This window comes from Melanerpes formicivorus, unplaced genomic scaffold, assembly GCF_026170545.1.
Source record: "Melanerpes formicivorus ecotype bairdi unplaced genomic scaffold, bMelFor1.0.p_v2 SCAF_8, whole genome shotgun sequence".
Taxonomy (NCBI): domain Eukaryota; kingdom Metazoa; phylum Chordata; class Aves; order Piciformes; family Picidae; genus Melanerpes; species Melanerpes formicivorus.
Genome location: NW_027142360.1, coordinates 19,569,892 through 19,590,725, shown reverse-complemented (window position 1 = coordinate 19,590,725; position 20,834 = coordinate 19,569,892). Strand labels below are relative to the sequence as shown.

Below are 20,834 nucleotides of genomic sequence, written 5' to 3'. Positions count from 1 at the left end.
TGTAATTCTATGTATTCAAAGCAGGATCACCTTGGGCAGACCACACAGGAACATGTCTCTGTGGCTTTTTAAAGTCTCCAGAGGAGACTCCACAACCTCTCTAGGCAGCCTGTTCCAGTGCTCCATAGCCTTCACAGTAAAGAAGATTCTCCTCCTGTTGAGGTGGAATTGGCTTCCTCCTGAGCAGTTCAAAACTGAGCAGCTAGGGAGGGGGGGAAAAAACAAGCAACAAAAGGAAACAGTAAATCCATCTTGGAAAACAAAAGGCAGCAGCAAGTGAGAATTTAAAGTCACAGTCTGGTATGAACTCTGATGTGTCTGGTAAACACTTCATGCACTAAGTTGTGTGTGGGAGATCCTTGATCCAATATATCCTGAGGTGGCCAGACTGCACACCCCCTGAGTAAACAGAAGACAGCAGGCATGGGCTGAGGCAGTAATTTACATAACAAAATAAAGCTGTAATCGATCAAATGGAGAAATCAATAGGGCAGAGAACAGCCCTGATGGTTAACACCATCCAGGATTTAACAGTGCTCTTCTCAGCTTTTTCCACATTACCTCTCCACCCCCCACCTTTTTTTCCCTTTTAATGTGGAAACAACTTCCAGCAGGAACTGGAAGCTTTCAGAGCATGGAAGAGGCCATGGGAGATTTCAGCTGACATTTGATAAAGGCTTGGAAGTTATTAGGTACAGGGAAATTGTCAGGTTGTCCAGGGAGGTGGTGGAGTCACCATCCCTGGAGGTGTTCAAGAAATGTGTGGCCATGGCACTTTGGGACATGGCTTAATGGCCACGGTGGTGTTAGGCTGATGCTTGGGCTCGATGGTCATAGAGGTCTCTTCCAGCTGAAATAATTCTATGATTCTACAAAATGTCAAACTAAAAGGCAGAGTCTAAGTCACCTGGCAGCGAAATAATGAACAGAGAAGGGCTACTGAGGTCTCTTTTAACATCCCATCAGGATTACAATGAGGTAAATCCAGTGCTGCCCCAAGCACCATACCAGGCAGTCTACAGGATACAGAAGGCAACCCAGGCCACAGTCCACCCTCCACATTTCATCAGACTCCACAAACACACAGGCTGTAACTTTCCTTTAGCAGCCATCCCAGCTCCAGAGGAAACTCCTGGGAGGGGGGGTGGACTGCAAGTCCTCTTCTGCCCATGGTCACCCCACAAGGCACTATGTCCCAGAGAGAAGGGAAATCTGCTGCACAACCCAGACTGAAGGTGTCACACACTGTCCTCCAGCTTCGAGCTGCAGTCCCATGGTGTGGTGCACCACTCCAAACAGAACTTCCCTCCCCTTTGCTCCTACATTTTTCTCAAACCCAGCCACTGCAGAACAGCTTTAGAGCATGGAATTCCTAACCAGAACATGAAACACATTGCACTCCACACATGGCACCTCTTGGGACATGTTGGATGAGATGCAGTCCAGCATCAGAGGGCTGGAGCACCTCTCCTATGAGGACAGACCAAAAGAGTTGGGGCTGTTCAGTCTGGAGAAGAGAAGGCTCCGAGGTGACCTAATTGTGGCCTTCCAGTATCTGAAGGGGGCCTACAAGAAGGCTGGGGAGGGACTTCTTATGGTATCAGGTATGATAGGACTAGGGGGAATGGAATGAAGCTGGAGGTGGGGAGATTCAGGCTGGATGTGAGGAGGAGGTTCTTCCCCATGAGAGTGGTGAAGCCCTGGAATGGGTTGTCCAGGGGGGTGGTTGAGGCCCCATCCCTGGAGGTGTTTAAGACCAGGCTGGACGAGGCTCTGGCCAGCCTGATCTAGTGTGGGGTGTCCCTGCCCATGGCAGGGGGGTTGGAACTAGATGATCCTTGTGGTCCCTTCCAACCCTGACTGATTCTATGATTCTATGATCAGACTTATGGCCTTGCCTCTAAACTGTTTTTTGCAGCTCTGGAACAGCCAGCACCCCACTGTGAGCCAAGAAGGAGGGCAAGGTTGTGCATTGAACTTCATGAGCTTTCAAGCAGTGTGAGAGAACTATTTTGGAGGAGAAGAAACCACATACTGCTTTTTCATGATGCATATGAAGTTATTCACCATTACCACCCAACAACTCAGCCCAGGAGAAGAGTCCAAGCACATAAGGCATCAAGGCACATGGGTAGCAGGGTCCACTTCCTCCTTATTACCTTCTTCAGAAGAGAAAGGGAGGTGCTAAACAAACCTGCTCCTCACCACATGTGTCACCCAGTTCCCTCCAGAACATGCACCAGCAGAAATGATGTAGCTGCTGGCAGTGTTGGGATCATACCCTTCTCCTCAACAGTGAACAATTTCTGTGCACACACATGTGCATGTGCCCAGAAATGATGGGACAGAGATGTCAAGCTGGTGCTGTCAGCTTTAGTGGCTGGTAGCCATCAGCATTGCTCTGATGTTCCTCCATGAAGCCTCAGGCACGGGTTTCTTTCCCCTCCCCTTTCTGGCGTGAGGAATCCCTGTGCTTGCCCATTGCTGGGTTGCCAATTTTCTGGTGTGGGTTTTGGCCACACAGGCCTTTTCTTCCTTTGTCATTTCCCTGCCAGTACACATGTGGCATGGGAGGAGGCCCAGCTGACAGAAGGATAACAGCCACCATCTTCTGCAGATACTCCAGGGCAGAGTCCAGCATGCTGCCTAGCCTCGCTTTTTTGCCTCGGTTTTGCCACCACAACCATGCAAACCTTCCCCCTGCTACACTGAAGGCATCCATGCTAAAAAACATACTCTGAGGTCTCAAGAAGGCAGGCAATTAACTGCTGACTGCAGCAAACATGAGGTAAAGGGCAGCCTCTGCCCCTCCCATCCCAGAGAAGGCCACACACACAGAGCAAGGGCATTAGGGCATTTCATACTCCCCTGAGCTATCAGAATTAAGATCAGCACATTCAGCAGACAATGGAATGAGCCATTCCTGCTCTGGCTGGCTGTGTATTACCACAGAAACAGCTCCTAGCTATTTCATTTCCAAGCACAAGCAGATTTCAATATTCTTTAAGCACTAGGAATTGTCTCCCCTCTTTTCCAGTTGGTACTGGCATTAGCACAGTAGCTGTTGCACTACAAATAAGTCACAAATGGTTGTGTTTGGGTTTTTTTCCTTAGCAAAATGACTTCATAAAGATTTATTCACAAAGTTGTTAATTTCACCTGGCGCAGGTACCAAACAAGAAGTACCTCTGCATTCAGGTGTGGCACTGAAGAGGAAACACGTGGAACAAGATGACACCCCATCCCCATGGAAAAAGGATTTACTGCACGGCAGAAATGCCAGGGCACTGATGCATGAGTGGAAGCAGAGCTCTTCCAAGCCTCAAATTGCTCTGACAAAGTGCCTGTTGCACTCTGCCCCAGATCCTCTCCTCTGATAAAGCCAAGTATTAGCTCTGGAAGGAGAGGCCCAAGGACTTCTGGATTATGCCAAACAGAATACGTGACCTCCAGCAGAAGTTTTCAGAGACTCTGTGGCACCCAGGCACTTAGCTGGAGATCCCTGCAGAAATAAACGGGTAGTATCTAGTCCCTGTGGCCAGCGCTCAGGAAGCAAGAGGTGGGCGCAGCTGGGCTCACTGCTAGTCAGAGAGCTGAGCAGACAAGGCCCACAACAAAGGGGCTCCAAAGAGCAGCAGGCCAGCTGTGGAGCACTGTCCCAGCTGCTGGTCTGAGCACTAACTTCTCCATTAATCCTGGTCATGGCCTGTTTTGCCTGTCAGCCTCCGTCGCTGAGTCTTAGTTGTTCGTCCGGTGGATTTCTGGGTTTTCTTGCGTGGGCCTTGCCCCCGCTGCAGTCTCTTTCCTTTTCTCTTTTTCCGGCTGTGCATGTGCAGCGTGGCAGTAAGAGAAGAGATCCTGTAAAGGGTAGGAAGAGAAAACTGTTTGGGGCAAAAGTCTGCAGGAGCAAGGCAACAACAGGAGCACAACAATAGCAGGACAGCTCTGTGTGGCCCAGCGGGAATGGATGCCAGCCCTGGCGAGTCCCAGAGGAACTCCACTGGGCCAGGCATCACCCTGACAGAGCAGGAAGTCTACAAGTCTGTATGTGCAGTAATAACCAAAATGAATGCTGTGAGTAGTGGGCTACCCAGCCACCACAGTCAAGTAATTCCCCACATCCCCAAAGCAGTCATGATCCTGAAAAACGTGGAGAACGCTGCTATAGCACCTTCAGTGCTAGGGGAAAGCCCTGCACGCTGCAATGCCTGCCGAGAGGAAAGACGAGGTAAACAGTTACGGACAACGCCCGCCCTGCACCGCATCCTCCCCTTGCCGCTGCTCTGCTGTCACCCGAGATCAGCGCGGTGGGAATGGAGCGCCAGGGGCAGCCTTGCGCTCTGCCACTGCCCTCTGCTGGCTGCTGCGCGCTGGTGCAGACAGCGCCGCACCCCCTCCCTGCAGCCACACCACGGGTCTGGGAACAAGAGATCCTCCCTCCGAGCACGCAGGTAAACTAATTTATACGTACTTCTCAGACAGCAAGGGGTTCCTGGACTTCTTGGGCATTGTTCTCACAGGCTTGTTCACCGCCTCTTCTCCTTTCTCTTCTTTTCCCCCTTTCTCTTCATCACTTTTCCCCTTAAAAAAGGAGCAAAGAGTTTTAAAAACAAATCCCTGTAGACACATTGAAACAGGCAGGGTTATGATTCCAGTGTTTCTGCTGCCTTCATCTAGCCCCAGATGAAGTATTTTCCAATTCTCCACATTCCTTACTGTCAAAAATCTCAGGGTTTCTTATTGCAGCCCCTCAGAAAGGGCCAACCAGTAGTAAGTCCTACAGTAATCCACTCCAACATCCAAAACCTTCAGTACAATCTTAATGGCCATGCAACTCAAGTCTAAGCTATGAATTGAAGGTTTTAGGGTGGTTTTTTTTTTTGCTTAAATTACTCTCAAGATGTCTTTAAGTGGATTTTCAGATTGAGAAATGAGCTCATAAATGTAACAGATAAAACACAGAAGAAGACCCATGAAGACCCAAAGGATCAAGTCAACCAGTGCCAGAAAGCCTCTATGAAACAAACGAGTTACAATATCTTTTGAGAATAAAAGTAACCACAACCAGAACTGAAGGGTTTACTTATTTGTAGTCTAAGCACAGTCATGAGGACAGAAATCTTTCCTCATGCTAACAGTAATTTTTCCTGGATAGGACACAGGAAAGAGGTTGAAGACAGACCATGTCCAGTCTGAAATCTTGCTGCTTGCATTGCATTGGCTTTTAAAATACTGTATTCTCCTCCAGAAGATCAGCTGGGACTAGCAAAGGATTTCAGGGAGGTTTGGAGTGAACTGTTCAGATTGGACATTTCTTTCTCTTCAGAGGCCCAACATAAAGTGTGGGGGAATGGGAAAGTTAGAAGTTTCCCTTTTTATCGCTGCTGCCAGACACCTGCAAGTCCTTGGGCATATTCAGGAGCAGCAGCCCTACCTAGCCTGCCCCAAGGACATTTATGGCTGGTACAATCAAAGTGGCAGCAAGCAGCTTTACCACAGGGGTGGTCAGTCCCAGCTGGCGTGCTCCTGAGAGGTCCAGGTCACTGATGGTGGTCACAGTCACAATGTGGTTCGGGTGGTCAATGTTGACAGACTCTGTCTGCGATGTCACCAGGTGCTCCAGCTCATCAGCCTCATCTGTCAAGACAAGAAATCCTGCATGCAAAGTGCCTTACTTTTCACAAGATATGGTGACTCATTCCCGTTCAGCCGAGGTGGGATGGGAGACTTTGCACACAGGGTTAAAAAGCTGAGGGGCTTGAACCACAGGCAGGGAGGGTAAGTTGCTTCTCCGAACAGAAGGGACCTGGTAACGTTTTAAAGACGTCCTCCTACTTGTTCCTTTCTGTATAACCCACTTGACCTCCCTTCCGGCCAGGGGCAGAGGGCATCACCACTCAGGTCGCTGCCAAGCCTCCCAGGAGGATGCACAAGGAATGAGAATCTGATCTAGGGAGGTGATGTGAGGACATCCCTGCTCCAGCTCTGCTCACCCAGCCAGAGGTGTCAGACCACAGGCGCCCACCCCCCGCCCCGCCGCCGGGGTCCCAGCACCTACCCAGCGCCTCCTCCCTCTCGCTCAGCATCTTCAGGTACTCCTGGTGCCGCTGAGGGAGGGAAACAGGTCACTGCCGCGCTCCTGCCGCTCCAGCCCGGCACGGCCCCGTCCTCCGGCAATCGGCGAAGAGGAAGCCCGCAGACCCCTCCTGCCCTTCCGCCCGGCCCTTGCGTCCCAGCCCGCCGCAGCAGGACGGGGCCACCCTTGTCCCACGGAGGGCCAGGGCGTGTGCGTGCGGGTACCTCTTCCTTCATCTTTCTCTCCTCCTCCTTCAGCTTCCGTTTGATCTCCTCCAGCGCCGCCTTCCTCCGCTCCACCTTCCGCTTGTGGAAGCCGGTCAGGTACTCCCTGCCGCCGACAACACAGAATCCCCCACCCCGGCTTTTAGCGACCCCTTCCCCAGGGCACGGCGTGTCCCTGCCCGCTACCCCGCAGCCCGCCCAACATCACCTTCGCTTCTCCTCGTCGAAAGTCACCACCAGCCGCCCCGCCCGACCCCCCGTGCCCTTCTTCTTGTTCTTCTTGCGGCCCATGGTGGTACCACGCCGCCGCTGCCGGTACCACGCCGCCTCCGGTACCACGCTGCTGCCGCCGCCCGCCCCTTCCGCCCCCGCCCGGCGGTGAGGGGCCAGCTCCGCCTCGTGCCGGCCATTTTGTGCCTCCCGGAGCTCGCCGGTGCAGGGTTGTTGCGGGGTTAGTGCTTTTGTAAGGACCTGAGGCTGAACCGCTGTTGGACTGAGGGCAAGCGGCTCCAGGGGGTGGGGATGCCCTGAGCATCGCCGGCAGTGGGCTGCGGGGTCGCGGGAGGGGCACAGCGACGCCACCGCTCTGGCTGCGGGGTGGCTTGAAGGAGCAGGGTGGAGTCGGTGTTGGGTCGTCTTGTCCCACTGGTGCGGGGGCAGGTGTGGGAATACCCTCGCCTGCTCCTGGGGCGCTTCCTCCCACAAGACTAAGGCAGGAGAGAGAAGCCACCGCCGTGGACTTTGCAGGTGTTTGTGCCCAGTGGTGCCACCCACCCTGGAGTGGACAGGGCATTTCTTAAGGCTTGGGTGCCTCCAGCTCCCACTCCTCTTCAGCCTTTTCCCAGCAGAAGGCTCTCAACATCACTGTCTTGTGCAGCCAGTGTAGTAGTGTAGCACCCAGTCTCTTGCCCTGAGGCTGCCACTCCTCTGAGAGCATTTTACATCTTCATCTCTTTAATGGAAGGTCACTGCTCCAAATAATTAATGTTTGCATTTCTTTAATAAAGGACTAAAAGTTTATTTCAAGCTATTGCTTATTCAAGTCACTGCATGCTGTCGGTGGTGCCTGTGCTGCTTCTCATAGCTGGGGGAGGTGAGTGTGGGGATGGGTCTTGGCTCCGAGTCTCCGGTGCAGAGCCCGGACAAACAGCCATGCTTTCTGTAGGCAGTGGAGAAAGGTACCAGCATGTGGTAGCTGGGGGCATCAGAGTCTCCATGGTCTCGTCACTTGGGTTGAGTGACTGAACTCTTAAACTTTTCTTGCCCTCCAGACCTTGCCTTAAAAATGGATGTAATGCTTACATGGTGGCCAGCTGACTCTGGAAGGTCGTGATGCCAGAGCCAACTCCCCCAGCCCACAGAGTTTGATGAGCCCTGACACAGCCTGCTGGCCAAGAGGCAGCTCATCCAGATCTGCCTTGCCTTTATCAGCTCCCTGGCTGCTTGCACTCTTTTCCTGGCCTGTCCTTTCACCAGCAGAAATGCGGAAAAACCAGTTCTGTGGTTAATTGCTGCACTTCCCTCCACGCCCATGGGGCAGATCTCCTCCTCCTCACTCACAGTCTGGGTGCACTTCAGCCTCCAGCCTCTTTGCCCTTGCCTGTGCTCAGCTGGTTCAGGTGCTCTGTCAAGCCTCCGCACTCCTTGCCTTGCCTTACAGCCTGCCTTCCCCTTTTCCTGGTCAGCCAGAGCTTTGCTGGCTTCTTCCTCCTTGGGCAACCCAGTGGGCTGGCCGGCAGGTGCAGAAGGTGCAGGCAGCTGCCCTCCTGGCTGCCCTGCCCTGCCTGGAGGGATAGCATTCAGAGGTGATGGCTGGAGGCAACGAGCGGATCATGAAGGCCCTGAAGGAGGTGTGGAGAAGAGCAGAAAACTCATTGTGTGCAGACTGTGGGAAGCCAGGTGAGTCCCCAAAGGCTGCTAGAAGGAAGTCGGGTGAGTCCCCAAGAGCTGCTAGAGCAGGAATAGGAAGAAAGGAGATGGGGCTGGTCTATAGCAGCTATGCAGTACTGGCTATCTGGACTACAAAGGAGCCTGGGGTCGAGAGAAAGGAGAAGCATTGCTCTGGATACTTGCTTCCTCTCCCTGGAGGTGAGTTGGCAAAAGAGGAAGAAGGAGATGCCGCCAGTGCTGGTGGGAAGGACAAGGACGTGGTAGTGCCAGAGGAGCAGGGCCTGTGCAGCTGCAGTACTGTGGGTTTTAATCATGTCCGATCTCAAATACAAATCAAGGTCATGCTCAGTCAGGACCTGACAGGAAAACTCCCTGCAAAATCCCAACTGCTTCAGAAAGAAGGCATGATTCAGGAGGGCATTGTCTCCTCTGTGACTCAGCTCTTAACTGACAACCTGCCACAGGCACCTTGGAGACTTTTTTCTTTACTGAAGGGCTTGCCCTCTCAAAAGGGCTAACCCAGTCTGAGGACTGTGCCACCCAAGCCAAATAAAGACTGGGATAATTAATACCATTTTACCTTCTTAAATTAGCCCAGGAAACTTTCTGATTCAAGGCTGCTAGACACTGTTGCTGTGTTGCACCAAACAGCTCCTGGAGTCTTTTCCCACAGGTGGTTTAATTTTCATGGTGAGTGACCTTTTACACAAAAGGAGTTCACAGAGCACTCCAGAGTTTTTTCATGTTCAGGTCAACTGAGATTCAGGTGAAGTCGTTGGTGTAGGGGGCAGGGAGAGGAAGGACTAATAGCTATGCATTTTCCTGACAGGCATCTGTACCTGGGGTGTTAGTTAATCAGCTCAGCTGAAACTGTGGTCAGGCAGCTCACTGTTTCTCAGGACCACATTCTCAGCTGAGGCACATCTTCCAGGGGAATTCACTACTTCTAGTCATAGAGTCTTTTATACCCTCAGATCCTGACTGGGCATCCTCTACCTTGGGTGTCTTTATATGCCTCAACTGTTCAGGAATTCACCGCAACATCCCTAGCATCAGCAAAGTCAAATCCCTGAAGATGGACCACTGGGATGATGCCCAGGTGCAGGTGAGAGCTGTATCCCCACTGGTATGTCAGTGGGTTAGGTCTAGGCCATACTTTAATTGTCCTGGTAAAATCAGCCCTTTGGCCTCACAGAGATGGAGATCTAATCTGATTTGTCACTTTGCCACTCATGCTTTGGATAGTCAAGCAGAGAGAACTCCCTGTAAGCCACTGGGAGAGGTAGGATGCCCTGTGTGTCTCCCCATATTCTGTGACTTTATGGCAAATGCAGAACTCTTGCAATACATCTTGCCAAGGTTCAGGGCCTTTGTTGCTCCAGATTATTCATTTCCCACTTGCCATCACCATCCAGCCCCAGTATCTCCTCTTGGTTTTAGCATTCCAAGGTTTAAAAACTTGGGCAATTCCATGCTGTGAGAAGAGTTTCCAGATACCATGTGATCTCTTGAGAAAAATGGCATTTTGTGGGAACTTGACTTCTCCTTCTCACACCCTCCTCAACCCATTAATCTTCAGAGGACTGAAAACAATTTTCCAGAGATCCAAAGAAAATAAGCTTTATCTTGCTGCTCTTTGGAGAGGGGTAAAGAGGTCCAGCATGTCCTCCCAGGCAGCACTGTTGTTGGACTTGGTCTCCCCAGAGATGCAGGCATGGCAGAAGCTCTGCTGAATGTGTGTGCACCCGGCCCCATGGAAGTGCCATTTATGGCACCTATTATGGCAATCAGTGTAACTTCTGAGAGCAGACAAGACCTTTGAGACCCACCCTTCTGTAGCCAGACTTTGCTGGGATGTTGCAGCGGAGGAGAAAGAGAATACTCCACTGGAGCTCTATGTGCATCTAGTCCTGTACTGGGTCAGGAAAGAAAAAAGGTCCAACATGAGTGTACATCAAAGAGAGGGCACTAACTCTCTGTCTAACTCTGCAGTTTCTGGCCAAGCATGGGAATGCTGTGACTAAAGCCATGTATGAAGCTCACATCCCCATTTACTATTACCAGCCGACCTACAATGACTGCCAGTAAGTTGCTGCATACGGGAGAAAAGGGGGAAGGGCAGGTTTGGGTTCCTCTAGCTCGTTTCTGAGCAACCTGTCACCTCTCCTCACAGTGTGCTGAGAGAGCAGTGGATACGGGCCAAGTACGAACGCAGAGAGTTCACCGAGCCAGGAAAGCAGCTGCCCTATTCTGATGGTAAGAGCAGGGCAGAGCAGCATGCCTCTTGCCTTCACTGGAAGCTTCTGAGCACCAGGAGGAGAATGCTCAGAGTGTTAATGTGGCACACGTCCTGAGAAGCCAGCTGATACTTCCAGGGCATTGTTCTAGAGGGAGCTGAGTTGTGAGCAGTATCGGTTGGCTTCCATGGGTTGCTTCCAGGCTTGCTATTACCAGCTGGCAGTTTTTTCAAAGGCATTTGCTGTCCTGATGGAGTCAGACCTCAACAGTAAGGAATTTATGGCCTGCTGTATGCCACCCCCTCTAACCTTGGCAGTTGTCTTTGAAATGTGACTGCCAGTGCTGTAACACAAGGTGCTGGAGCCCAAGGGCCTACAGAGTCAAATGGAAAGAGTTCTGGTCACCCACCAGGGCTTGGGCCAGGACTCTGGTGTTTACAGGAGGGATGCTCACATTGCCAAAGGCCATAGTGGGAAGCAGGCTAGGAGTTGGGAAGCATCTGGGAATGTGCTTTGGTGACCCTTTATCTGGGCTACCAACCCAGAAATACTGCCATCTTCATCTGTAAGTCAGAGATGAGACCTCTCCTTCTCAAGTGCTTGTTCTCATCAATACTCCATCATGTGCTTTATCCCAGAGATGTGGCTGGGATCCCAGGCTGCATGCAGCTCTGTGATGTGTGCTGTGCCTGTGGGGGATTGCTCTTAAAAGTGGCATTTCTGTTCCTAGGGGTGAAAGAAGGCATCCTCTGGAAGCGAGGTCGAGACAATGGGCAGTTCCTACCACGCAAGTTCCTCTTGTCTGAGAGAGAGGGATGCCTGAAGTATTTCACCAAGCATGATGTGAGTATGGTGATCAATTCCCACCTCAGTGTGTGGTGTTTCTATTTCCTGTGCATGTTTCTGAGGTAGTTGCCTTGCTCACCCCAGGCCAGTGATAACAACAACCATGCTACTGAGGAGAGTGGTCCCCTTCCTACTGTCAGGCTGACATTTCCCCATGTCCTCCCTCTGTGCTTCCCTACACCCTTCCCTCACTGCTGATGAAATGGCTGATCTTTCACTTCACCCCTGTCCATTTGCTTGGTTGTGTGACCCTGCACCATCATTGGAACCAGCATCAGCCCACTGTGAGCCAAGACAGCAAAACCCTGCTGTTGGGTTTGTTCTGAGGAGGACTACTTTTCCTCTCATTCATTTCCCTGAAGTGAATGGGGCAAGTGTTAATATACTGTTACAAGAGAGGGAGTGGCTTGGGGTGGGGAGGAGCAGGAGATGGCATCCAGAGGGACCTGGACAAGAAGTTCAAGAAGTGGAGCTGTGTGAACTGCATATGAGGTTCAACAAGGCCAAGTGCATAGTCCTGCACATAGTCAGAGCAACCCCTGGTATCAATACTGGCTGGGGGGGTGTAGGGATGGAGAGCAGCCCTGCAGAGAAAGACTTGGGGCTACTGGTGGACATGAGCTGACGATGTGCGCTTGCAACCCTGAAAGCAAATTGTATCTGGGCTGCATCAAAAGAAGTGTGACCAGCAAGTCAAGGAAGATGATTCTGTCCTTCTACTCCACTCTGGTGAGACCTCACCTGAAGTATTTTATCCATCTCTGAAGTTCTCAGCACAAGAAAAACATGGGCCTGTTAGAGCAGCTCTAGAGAAGGGCCACAAAAATGGTCAGAGGGCTGGGACACCTCTGTGAAGAAAGCCTGGGGGAGTTGGGGTTGTTTAGCTTGAAGAAGAGAAGGCTCCAGGGAAACCTTACTGCAGCTTTTTGGTATTTAGTAGGGCCTGTTTTGACAGGACAAGGGGTGATGGTTTTAAACTAAAGAGGTTGAGTTGAGACTACATGTAAGGAAGAATTATTTTACAATGAGTGTGGTGGAACACTGGCACAGGTTGCCCAGAGGGGTGGTAGAAGCCCCATCCCTGGAAACAGTCAAGGTCAGGTTGAATGGAGCTCCAAGCAACCTGATCTAGTTGAAGATGTCCCTGCTCACTGCAGGGTAGTTGGCCTAGATGACCTTTAAAGGTCCCTTCCAACCCAAGCTGTTCTATGGTGCTAGGAGTGGGCCCTTTCTTTTTGAGGTCAGTTAGCTTTCACACTGCTCACCTCTAAAGTCAGATGCACTATCAGGGCTTCACTGCTACAACAGTTGTGTTGGGAAGGGGCAGTTATTACCCATTAAAACCTTTTAACCTTGCCTCACCCCACTCAGGTCTCCTTCCTGCTAGGATCGTTCATGCGTGACCAATGTCATTTTGTTTTCAGGCCAAGGAACCCAAAATCAATGTTAAAATAGATGTCATCAATGCTACCTTCCAACCAGTGAAGATTGGGAACCCCAATGGCCTGCAGATCACCTATCTCAAAGACAACAAGACCAGGAATATATTTGTCTACCATGAAAGTGGAAAGGTATCTGGGCTTAGCTTCAAACACTTCAAAGCAGTAGAGCTGATTTGAGAAGCAGCTGAAACTAAATGGTCTGAAGCACAGACAGGATAGAGTGTGCATGTGTGACAGGGTGTGTGGGGGTCTGTGTCTGTCTGTCTGTGAGAGAGTTTTGCTGCAGGGAGCAGGGCAGGAGCACTGGCTGAGTTGGTTTGTGTGGGAGGAGCTGCTGTAGAGGATGTGCTGCCTGGGGCAGCTCTGCTGGCTCTCTGTGTGTGAGGGAGATGCTGTCAGTGGTGGGGAGGGAGAGCTGGCTGTGTTTGTAGTTAACATAGGGTTGGGTGCAGCCAGGTGAGATGAGCTGGCTTGTTGTTGCTGTCACTAAGCTTGTCTTGTCCTTTTCCATCCTCAGGAGGTAGTGGACTGGTTCAATGCCATTCGCTCCGTGCAGTTCCATTATCTGAAGGTAGCATTTCCTATTGCCAGTGATAATGAGGTAAGGCAGCCCCAGAACATTGCTGATCTCCTGCTAGTACTTGGGGATGTGATGAAAGAGTCCCTTAGAAGCCCAGATACTGGGTGTTTAGATAGAGGGATGAGAAAGCCTGTGTAAAAGGGCCTGTAGTGGCCAGGGGACAGCTGCTCTGTGATATCTGGAGAAGAGAAGACTCCAAGGAGACCTTATTGTGGCCTTCCAGTATCTTAAGGGGGGCTACAAGAAAGCTGGGGTGGGACTTTTTAGGGTGTCAGGTAATGATAGGACTAGGGGGAATGGAGCATAATTAGAAATGGGTAGATTCAGATTGGATATTAGGAAGAATTTTTCCCAATGAAGGTGGTGAGATGCTGGAACAGGTTGCCCAGGAAGGTGGTGGAAGCCTCATCCCTGGAGGTTTTTAAGGCCAGGCTGCATGTGGCTCTGAGCAACCTGATCCAGTGTGAGGTGTCCCTGCCCATGGCAGGGGGTTGGAACTAGCTGATCCTTGAGGTCCCTTCCAACCCTAACAATGCTATGATTCTATGGTATTTCTGGGCACTTTGCAGACAGAAGTGACTCCTGGGTAGGCAGTTCTGGCAAACATGAATTAAAAAGGTGGCTGAATTTGAGGCAGTAGAAGGAAGGGTGGATAGCAGAAGTGACTAGCAAAGAAACCTGGCTAAGTGAAGGTTTCCTGTGCCTTTTTGTCAGATTAAAAATCGACTGACAAGAAACTTCCTGAAGGAAGGATACATGGAGAAGACTGGTCCCAAGGTGAGCTGCTGTGGGAGAAAAAGCATCTAACAGGGACCTCCCACTGACCTTCCCTACTTCAATGTTTTTCTCCTGCTGTTTCCCCCTTCCCCCCCCCCCCCCCCGACTCTTTAGACACCCATGAGAACAGTGTGTGTGCACCAAGGGAGGGGACAATAGAAGGAAGGGGAAGGACACATGTGAAAGTAAAGGAAGCCAGAGTCCCTGCTTTCTCCCAGAACAACAGATCTCTCTGCATGTGTCTGTGTGTGCGTGACCTTACAGGTATTTAGCATCTAGATTTCTCCTGTCACAACTCTGGGATCTTTCACAGAAGTCCAGGAGTTGGGGACAGCAGTTGGGACTGAAAAAGCCGATACTGATCTCCTCTCTGTGGTCAGAATTGGCGAGGAGGAGGCTGTTGTTAAGGCAGGGTTTTGGCTCAAGCGGTTGGGATGGATTTTGGGTCTCCATTCGCACTGCTCGCGGCAGAGGGCACTGTCCCCTTACCTATGTCTCCTCTTCCTTTCCCAGCAGAGAGAGGCTTTCAAGAAGCGCTGGTTCACGCTGGATCACCGCAGGCTCATGTACTTCAAGGATCCCTTGGTGAGGGGGAGAGCTGACCTCTGGCAGCTGCAGGCAACGGTGCTGAGGGCAGGGTCAAAGTACAGTCAAGAGTCTTTGCTCTGCAGTAGGGATGCTTGCAGCTTGTTCCCCAGCTGCTCTGAACTGATTCTGGCTCTTCCTCTTTGCATCCCACTCATTTCACCACAGGCTTTCTGTGTTTTTCTCATTGCCTGCAGACAATGGGAACAAGGAGGGCAGCAATGTAAAGGTGGTGATGGGGAGGAGAATGACGTGGGGTGGGGGGTGTGACATGGAGCGACTGGAGCAGCAGTTCCTCCCTCAGGCCTCGCAAGACCTATTGCTCTTAAATTTCCCTTTCTGCTGCTGCCTTTGAGCATAGCCTCCTCCCTGCTTTTCTGAGTCCTCTGACCACTTTCAAATATTTTTGCTGCCACATCCCTGGTCCTTACCTGTTCTTTCCCTGCCCTTGGGTGCACTGCCATTATCCCCTGCTTCTTCTGAGCTTCTGTAAATCCCTGTTTTTCCCTTCTGATGTTCAGGATGCATTTGCTAAGGGTGAGGTATTTGTGGGCAGCAGAGAGAATGGATACAGTGTGCAGAAGGGATTGCCTTCAGGGACACAGGGCAACTTCTCTTGGCACTATGGCCTCACCATTGTCACCCCTGACCGGGAATACCTCTTCACTTGTGAGACGGAGACCGACCAGCTGGACTGGATCACAGCCTTCACTAGCGTCATCAACCAGGCCATGACACCACAGGAATATGCAAGTAAGTGCCTGGATGTTGTTTCCTTCCCTTCCTGCCTCTCTGGTTCAGGCTATTGCCTTAATGCACCACCTTTTTTTCCTTCACTACAGTTGAAGCCTACTTCAAGTTCAAATCCTAGGAAACCATGCAGGAACCTCGCTATGACTCAACTCTACCTGGTGGGCTGTCAGCAGAGAAGAGGATATTGACATCATAGAAGCACAGTGCCCTTGAAGCACCCTCTGAAGCACTTTTTCCTCCCCACAGAGGGTATTGCTTGTTCTGAGGGTCCAATTAAGCTGCTTCATTTTAAGTGCAAGACTTTGTGAGTCTGAATCCTCATGCAACTTGTCACTGTTCAATTGCTGCGATCTGGCTGGCTGCTGGCAGGCCTTGCTTGTCAGTTGGACCTTGAAAACTTGGCACTTGCTGTGTTGGACGTGGGACCTAGCATCACTCCTGCATGAAACTGCAGGCAGCCACCTACCTTGCTCAAGAAAACAACTGCCTGGCTGGAGCTACACCTGAGTGGGTTGCAGGGGCTGCTGGACTAGGAGAGAGGGTTCCTTTAAAAGAAATACCTTCTCTGCTGGTGACAAAGATGTGAAACATCTAGATGTTTGATCAGTTAGAGCTGTAGTTGAGAGAAGTCACTTAAAAGATGTAATCTAACATCTAAATGTGAGGCCTTTTTCCTCCTGCCATGTATGTACTTGAAAGATTCTTCAGGCCACATTACATCTGATGACAACAGAGAAGGTTAAGAGGTCTGCTGAAAAGTAATCTGTGTGGACAAAGTGTGTGTGTGCACGCAGCAGAAAGCTCTGAGAGCTACAGCACTGCCCTAGGCAGATACTGTGGGGGATATTCAAGCCATTGGGGTTCATCTGTCAGATCTGAGTCTCTAGTCAAACCAATAGAGGGAGGTTGGGTTTGGCAGAGAGCAGCCTGGTGTATGTTTGACGCAGACTTTTGGACTCACTGTTGACTTTACTGGAGCCTAGAGGTTGATGTCTGAAGTTAGTGATACACAGCTCTCTGCTCTCTCATTCTCTGTGTGTCAAAGGCCTGGCACTTTCTGCCTTATACATTAAATATGTATAGAGTGTATATACACACTGCTATGCAGTAGTAGGCAGTCTGGATGTTCCTATCCTTCTAGTAGAGCCCTAACCACCAAATCAAACCATGATTTGTATCTTAAGGCTCTCCTGGGAGAGCTGTTTCACATGCTGGAAGGGCCAGCCAAGTTCTGCTGCTGAGTGTATAACCTGTTCTGTCTGCACTTTTCCACAGGCAGTGTGAGAGTTAATTGGAATTAATGAGGCAGCCACTATTTTAATTAGCTCCTAAAGAAATTAATCTTAAAATCCCCTTGTGATTTATTTTAACTTCCTGAATGAGCTGAGCTGCTGGCTGCTAAAGCATGAGGTTGTTTCTTGCAAAACCAGGCACAGACAATCAGAGCAAGCAGCCATTGCCTTTGCTGGACTGTGGATCTTCACATTAGAGCCAAATGGGCACCAGCATGGCCCAAGGAGGACCTTTCTGTGCTGAGACCACCACAGCTTGTTAGGAGTATTGACTTCCTGGCTGAGAAGCAGCATCACTCATGCTGCTGCCATGGCACAATGGAGCTTTTCACTGAAAAAGCTGCATTTGGCTGATCTCTCCCACTTTGGAGCATGTCCTAAAAACTGAAAGCCATTGCAAAGCTGATGTTCCAAAACTAAGGGCCTTTTGCTTCTGGTAATGTGCAAAGGGGGCAAAACCCATCTAGATGATCTGCAAATTCAGTTCTCTGGGAAGAAGAGTGTAGAGAGTGACCCAGACATGCCAAGAGTTGATGCAGATAACCTAGGTGGAAGCCTCTGAGGTTGCCTCCTTCAATGCCATGTGCCCACTCCTGTGGCAGAACCATGCTGAAGCTGTTGCACACACCACATTGATCAGGAAGGTGCTTGTGTGGGCAGTGCTAGCAGGATGCTCCCTTCTTCTGTTTGCTGCTGACTTACTGCTGTGGGAGATGAGTGGAGGCATTTAACTCAGCCACCACAAAGCTCAGTACACCAAGGATGCAGAAAAAAGTGTGGCTGGAGTGGCCTGAAAACCCCTCTGGACGAAGAGCAGAGCATGTTTGGTAATAGGACATCTGCCTCTGCTCCTCAAATTGTGTTCTGCTGTGTCTGTGTAGTGAGACAGAGGAGGCTTGGCTGTGGGTGAAGAGCAGGGAGGCATAGCACACAGAAGGCCACAGATGTCATTCAGCAGTGTCCCACTAGAAGGCAATGGTGCCTGCCTAACAGCCTTCTGCTCCCTGCCCTGAGGTCCCCGACGGGAGGCAGCAGGTCCTGGAGTGAAGAGGGAAGGAGGAGGAAAGCTCGAAGAAGGAGGATGGTGTTTGTGGAAAGGGAGGAAGGGGAGGAAATTATCCATCCCTTAGAGGCTTTAGGAGCTCGCTCCTGGCTGGGGAACAAGGGTGGAACTGGGCCAGGTTATAGAAGAGGTGAGATGTCCTGCCATCTGGTGGGCTTGCTTGCAAATGGGGACCTATATCCATCGTCTACACCTCAAGGGGCCCTGATGGCCTTAAAAGGGAGTTGTGGAAAGGGTCCTCTCAGCCCAGCTCGCTCAGGGCCAAGGAGAGCAGCAGTGTGGCAGCTCACTGCCTCTTGCGCTTTCAGGGCTGGCCCTTGTTTCTCACCTAAAGCAACAGTGTGATGCTTTCCCTCCCTGCCATGCTAAGGACTCTTGGCTGTCAGATCTGATTTCAAAGGAGGAAACTGTGCAAGGGGGAATGAGAAAAAGAAAGGGGAAAAAGAACAAGAAGGGAAAGGGAGCCAAAGGAAGGTAGAGGAAGGCTCTGGGGAAGAAGCAGCATGTCTGCAAAAAAGAGGAGGGAACCCACATGGCTCCTGAGATAGTGGCTAAGAACCCAGTGTAAATTGGGGCTGTAGTCACACCAGTGTGTGAAGCTCTGAGACAGACACATTCCTCTGTGCAGTGGCAAAGGCAGCTGTCCAGGGGCTGGTTGGGGAGGCAGAGCCCACCTTACCATAGCCTGTATGAACTAAGAGGAGAAATACCTGGGAGAAGGAGAAATCTGCTTGTCCACTGAGTCTGCTGCTTTCCATGGGCACAGTGGACACTGAAGAGGCAACAAATGAAGAGCTGGTGAAGAGGAGAGACATTTCCTTCTGGCTGACAGAGGACATTTTGCAGCTATCAGTCTTGAAGGGGAGAGGGTGTCCTCTCTTCAGCCCTTTGGAGGTTAAAGAACACTGTTGGGTGGACACCATGAGCAAAACGGACTGGGCAGCTGGAGGTGAGGAATAGCAACCTAGTTCTGTGCAGTCCCCTATGTCTGCTGAGCTCTTGCCATTCCTCCCTCTTGTGTTAAGGCTACAGCTGTCTCCTACAGCCTGGGAAGAAGGCAGAGGGAAGGAACACCTGGCTTATTCTTGCTCATCCTCTCCAAAGATGTCATGTGATCCATTCCTCATCAGCATAAAGCCTGGAGAGGATATCAAGTGTGGCAGCTTCCCTGAAGAAAGCAGTGGTGGGGGTGACAGCCCAGTCACAGGGCTGCTGGCTGCCATGCTTCTGGTCCTGTGCCTCACAGGGCTGGTAGGGAACATCTACACTGTGCTGGTGGCCTCTGGCAAGGTGGCAGGCTGCTCAGCAGGCTCCTTGGGGGTCTACCTGATCAACCTCGCCATGGCTGACCTCCTATACCTCTCCAGCATCTCCTTTGTGGTCTGCACCTACTTTGCCCACAACTGGTACTTTGGAGATGTGGGCTGCAGGCTTTTGCTCAGCCTGGACCTCCTTGCTGCAGACTGGTCAGTGCCATCCTGTGGCTGCTCTCTCTCCTGCTTACAGCCCCCATGATGGGGATGACCCAGCTATGGGAGGGGGGCAGCCCCCTCAAGCGCATCTGCATCCCCACCTGGGCACCGGCAGCCTTCCGGCTCTCCCTGACACTGCTCTTCACAACCAGCATCCTGGCACTGGGCACGGCGCTGGGCATCATCTACATCTGCCTTGCCTGGACGTGCCAGTCCTCTGCCTGCTGCCCGGGGCTGCCAGTGGCTGTCTGTGCCCCTGCCCGGCGGCTCCTCTCCGGGATCTCTGCCATCGTGGTGGCTTACTGGGCCTGCTTTCTGCCATTCTGAGCCTGGCAGCTGGTTAGGCTGTACTGGGGTAAGGGGCTGGGCACTGGTGCCACCACCCAGGCCTACCTCAAACTTTGGTGTCACCTGCCTGGCCTCTGGCAACAGCTGTGTCAACCCTTTCCTCTACACCCTGCTTGCTGGCAGCTGCTGCCAGCACCCTGCCTGCAGCAGGAGGGGCACAGCACAGCCCTCGGCACCCTCCCGGGGGGCTGTGAGAGGCCCAGCAGGAGGTGATAGCATCCCCCCAGCTCTTGGTGTTGGGGTCTGTGGGCGAGGAGTGAGGGATGAGCAGCTCCCCAGGTGGGGAACACCTCCTTGCCTTTGGCTGTGGTCAAGTTGAGAAATCAAAGAGCATCACCTTCCCTGCTGGTGTGCAGTGTTTTCCCCTCCGTGCCTTCCCCTTGGCCAGGCTGCTCACCCTCCTCACCTGAGCAGAGGACACTTGTCTCGAGTACCCATACCCTGACTCCACCCTCAGGTCCTTCAGCCCTCGCGTGCCAGCCTCCAGCTTGTGCAAGACCAGGGAGGGGGTGGAAGGGAGCAGTCAACCTCCATCTGTCTAAATTACACAGCTGGGGAACCCTCACCACCTCACTGGCAACGGGCCAAGCCATAACAAAGTCAAGACAACAGTGAGTCACAGATTTCACAGGACCAGTGAGTCACATCAAGAAGCAGCTACATTAGCAGGAGACCTGGATAAGGTTCATCTTCTTGTGGTAAAGCTCACACTCAGCTTTCTTTTCCCACTCTCCACAAAAAATATCCTTGAATAGCCTTTCTAAAAAAAAACCTCAACACTCTGGAGTGCAGTTAAGGAACACTGTGAGACTGCCCTGAAGTACAGCTCGAGGAGGTCAGCACATTTGCTCAGCTTTCAAGAGCAGCCCAGCAGAGGAAGTTGCAAGCAAAGAGGGAGCTCCACTACGTGTCCAGCACCACAGCTCATGGAGGCCCTCCCCTGCCCTGTGGTTGAGGAAATCCCCAACTCTCTGGCCTACAGAACATAGCCCAGCCTGCCAGACTGACTCAGTGCTATTGCTCTCACCCTGAGAGCCTTGTGAGGCTCATTGCTGTAAAGCTAAATTGTCTTCCCATTCCTAGAAAGGATCCATATCCTGCCACAGAGAGTCCCCAGCCTGCACTGTCCTCTAGCCATGCTTATGCAGAGTGGTAATGTTAGGTGTTCTGTTTGCTATTACAGATATAACCTTAGAAAGCAGGGGTTGGTCATTCAGAGCAGACTAGCTTTGGGCAAAACAAGGCTTCA

The 20,834-nt window shown here is 51.5% G+C and overlaps 3 protein-coding genes across 5 annotated transcripts; 2 read left to right on the top strand and 1 right to left on the bottom strand.

Annotated features, from left to right (window-relative positions):
• Positions 1–3,035: 3,035 nt before the first annotated feature.
• NOL12 (nucleolar protein 12) lies at positions 3,036–6,648 on the bottom strand. 2 transcript variants are annotated; one of them, XM_068142407.1, is made up of 7 exons: positions 6,509–6,648; positions 6,301–6,406; positions 6,059–6,107; positions 5,495–5,637; positions 4,472–4,581; positions 3,683–3,858; positions 3,038–3,502 (listed from the first exon to the last, which is right to left on the bottom strand). In XM_068142407.1, exons 1-6 carry the CDS (start codon positions 6,589–6,591, stop codon positions 3,690–3,692), a joined length of 660 nt encoding a protein of 219 aa, XP_067998508.1. In that variant the 5' UTR covers positions 6,592–6,648; the 3' UTR covers positions 3,038–3,502; positions 3,683–3,689. The 2 variants fall into 2 exon arrangements, with proteins under 2 accessions (XP_067998507.1, XP_067998508.1); XM_068142406.1 differs by having other exon boundaries at positions 3,036–3,858.
• Positions 6,649–8,011: 1,363 nt separating this feature from the next.
• On the top strand, positions 8,012–16,547 carry LOC137443068 (arf-GAP with dual PH domain-containing protein 1-like). Of its 2 annotated transcripts, none has more exons than XM_068142405.1 (11): positions 8,012–8,199; positions 9,165–9,295; positions 10,183–10,274; positions 10,364–10,446; positions 11,158–11,270; positions 12,698–12,844; positions 13,233–13,316; positions 14,010–14,072; positions 14,589–14,657; positions 15,179–15,410; positions 15,500–16,547. In XM_068142405.1, the coding sequence occupies exons 1-11, from the start codon at positions 8,109–8,111 to the stop codon at positions 15,526–15,528; spliced, it is 1,134 nt and encodes a 377-aa protein (XP_067998506.1). In that variant the 5' UTR covers positions 8,012–8,108; the 3' UTR covers positions 15,529–16,547. The 2 variants fall into 2 exon arrangements, with proteins under 2 accessions (XP_067998506.1, XP_067998504.1); XM_068142403.1 differs by having other exon boundaries at positions 14,586–14,657.
• Positions 16,548–18,749: 2,202 nt separating this feature from the next.
• LOC137442775 (urotensin-2 receptor-like) lies at positions 18,750–19,904 on the top strand. The gene is given in 3 exon segments (XM_068141749.1): positions 18,750–19,221; positions 19,224–19,633; positions 19,635–19,904. Coding segments are annotated over 3 exon segments (1,152 nt in total).
• Positions 19,905–20,834: the final 930 nt, after the last annotated feature.

Excerpts from the sequence above, each read along its gene's own strand:
- NOL12 (XM_068142406.1), bottom strand. The coding sequence starts at position 6,591 with ATGGGCCGCAAGAAGAACAAGAAGAAGGGCACGGGGGGTCGGGCGGGG. Across the intron at positions 6,407-6,508 it reads TTCGACGAGGAGAAGCGAAG|GGAGTACCTGACCGGCTTCC; the intron begins GTGATGTTGGGC and ends TGTCGGCGGCAG. Across the intron at positions 4,582-5,494 it reads TGGGACTGACCACCCCTGTG|GGGAAAAGTGATGAAGAGAA; the intron begins GTAAAGCTGCTT and ends TCCTTTTTTAAG.
- LOC137443068 (XM_068142403.1), top strand. The coding sequence starts at position 8,109 with ATGGCTGGAGGCAACGAGCGGATCATGAAGGCCCTGAAGGAGGTGTGG. Across the intron at positions 8,200-9,164 it reads TGCAGACTGTGGGAAGCCAG|ATCCTGACTGGGCATCCTCT; the intron begins GTGAGTCCCCAA and ends TTATACCCTCAG. Across the intron at positions 11,271-12,697 it reads AGTATTTCACCAAGCATGAT|GCCAAGGAACCCAAAATCAA; the intron begins GTGAGTATGGTG and ends TTTTGTTTTCAG.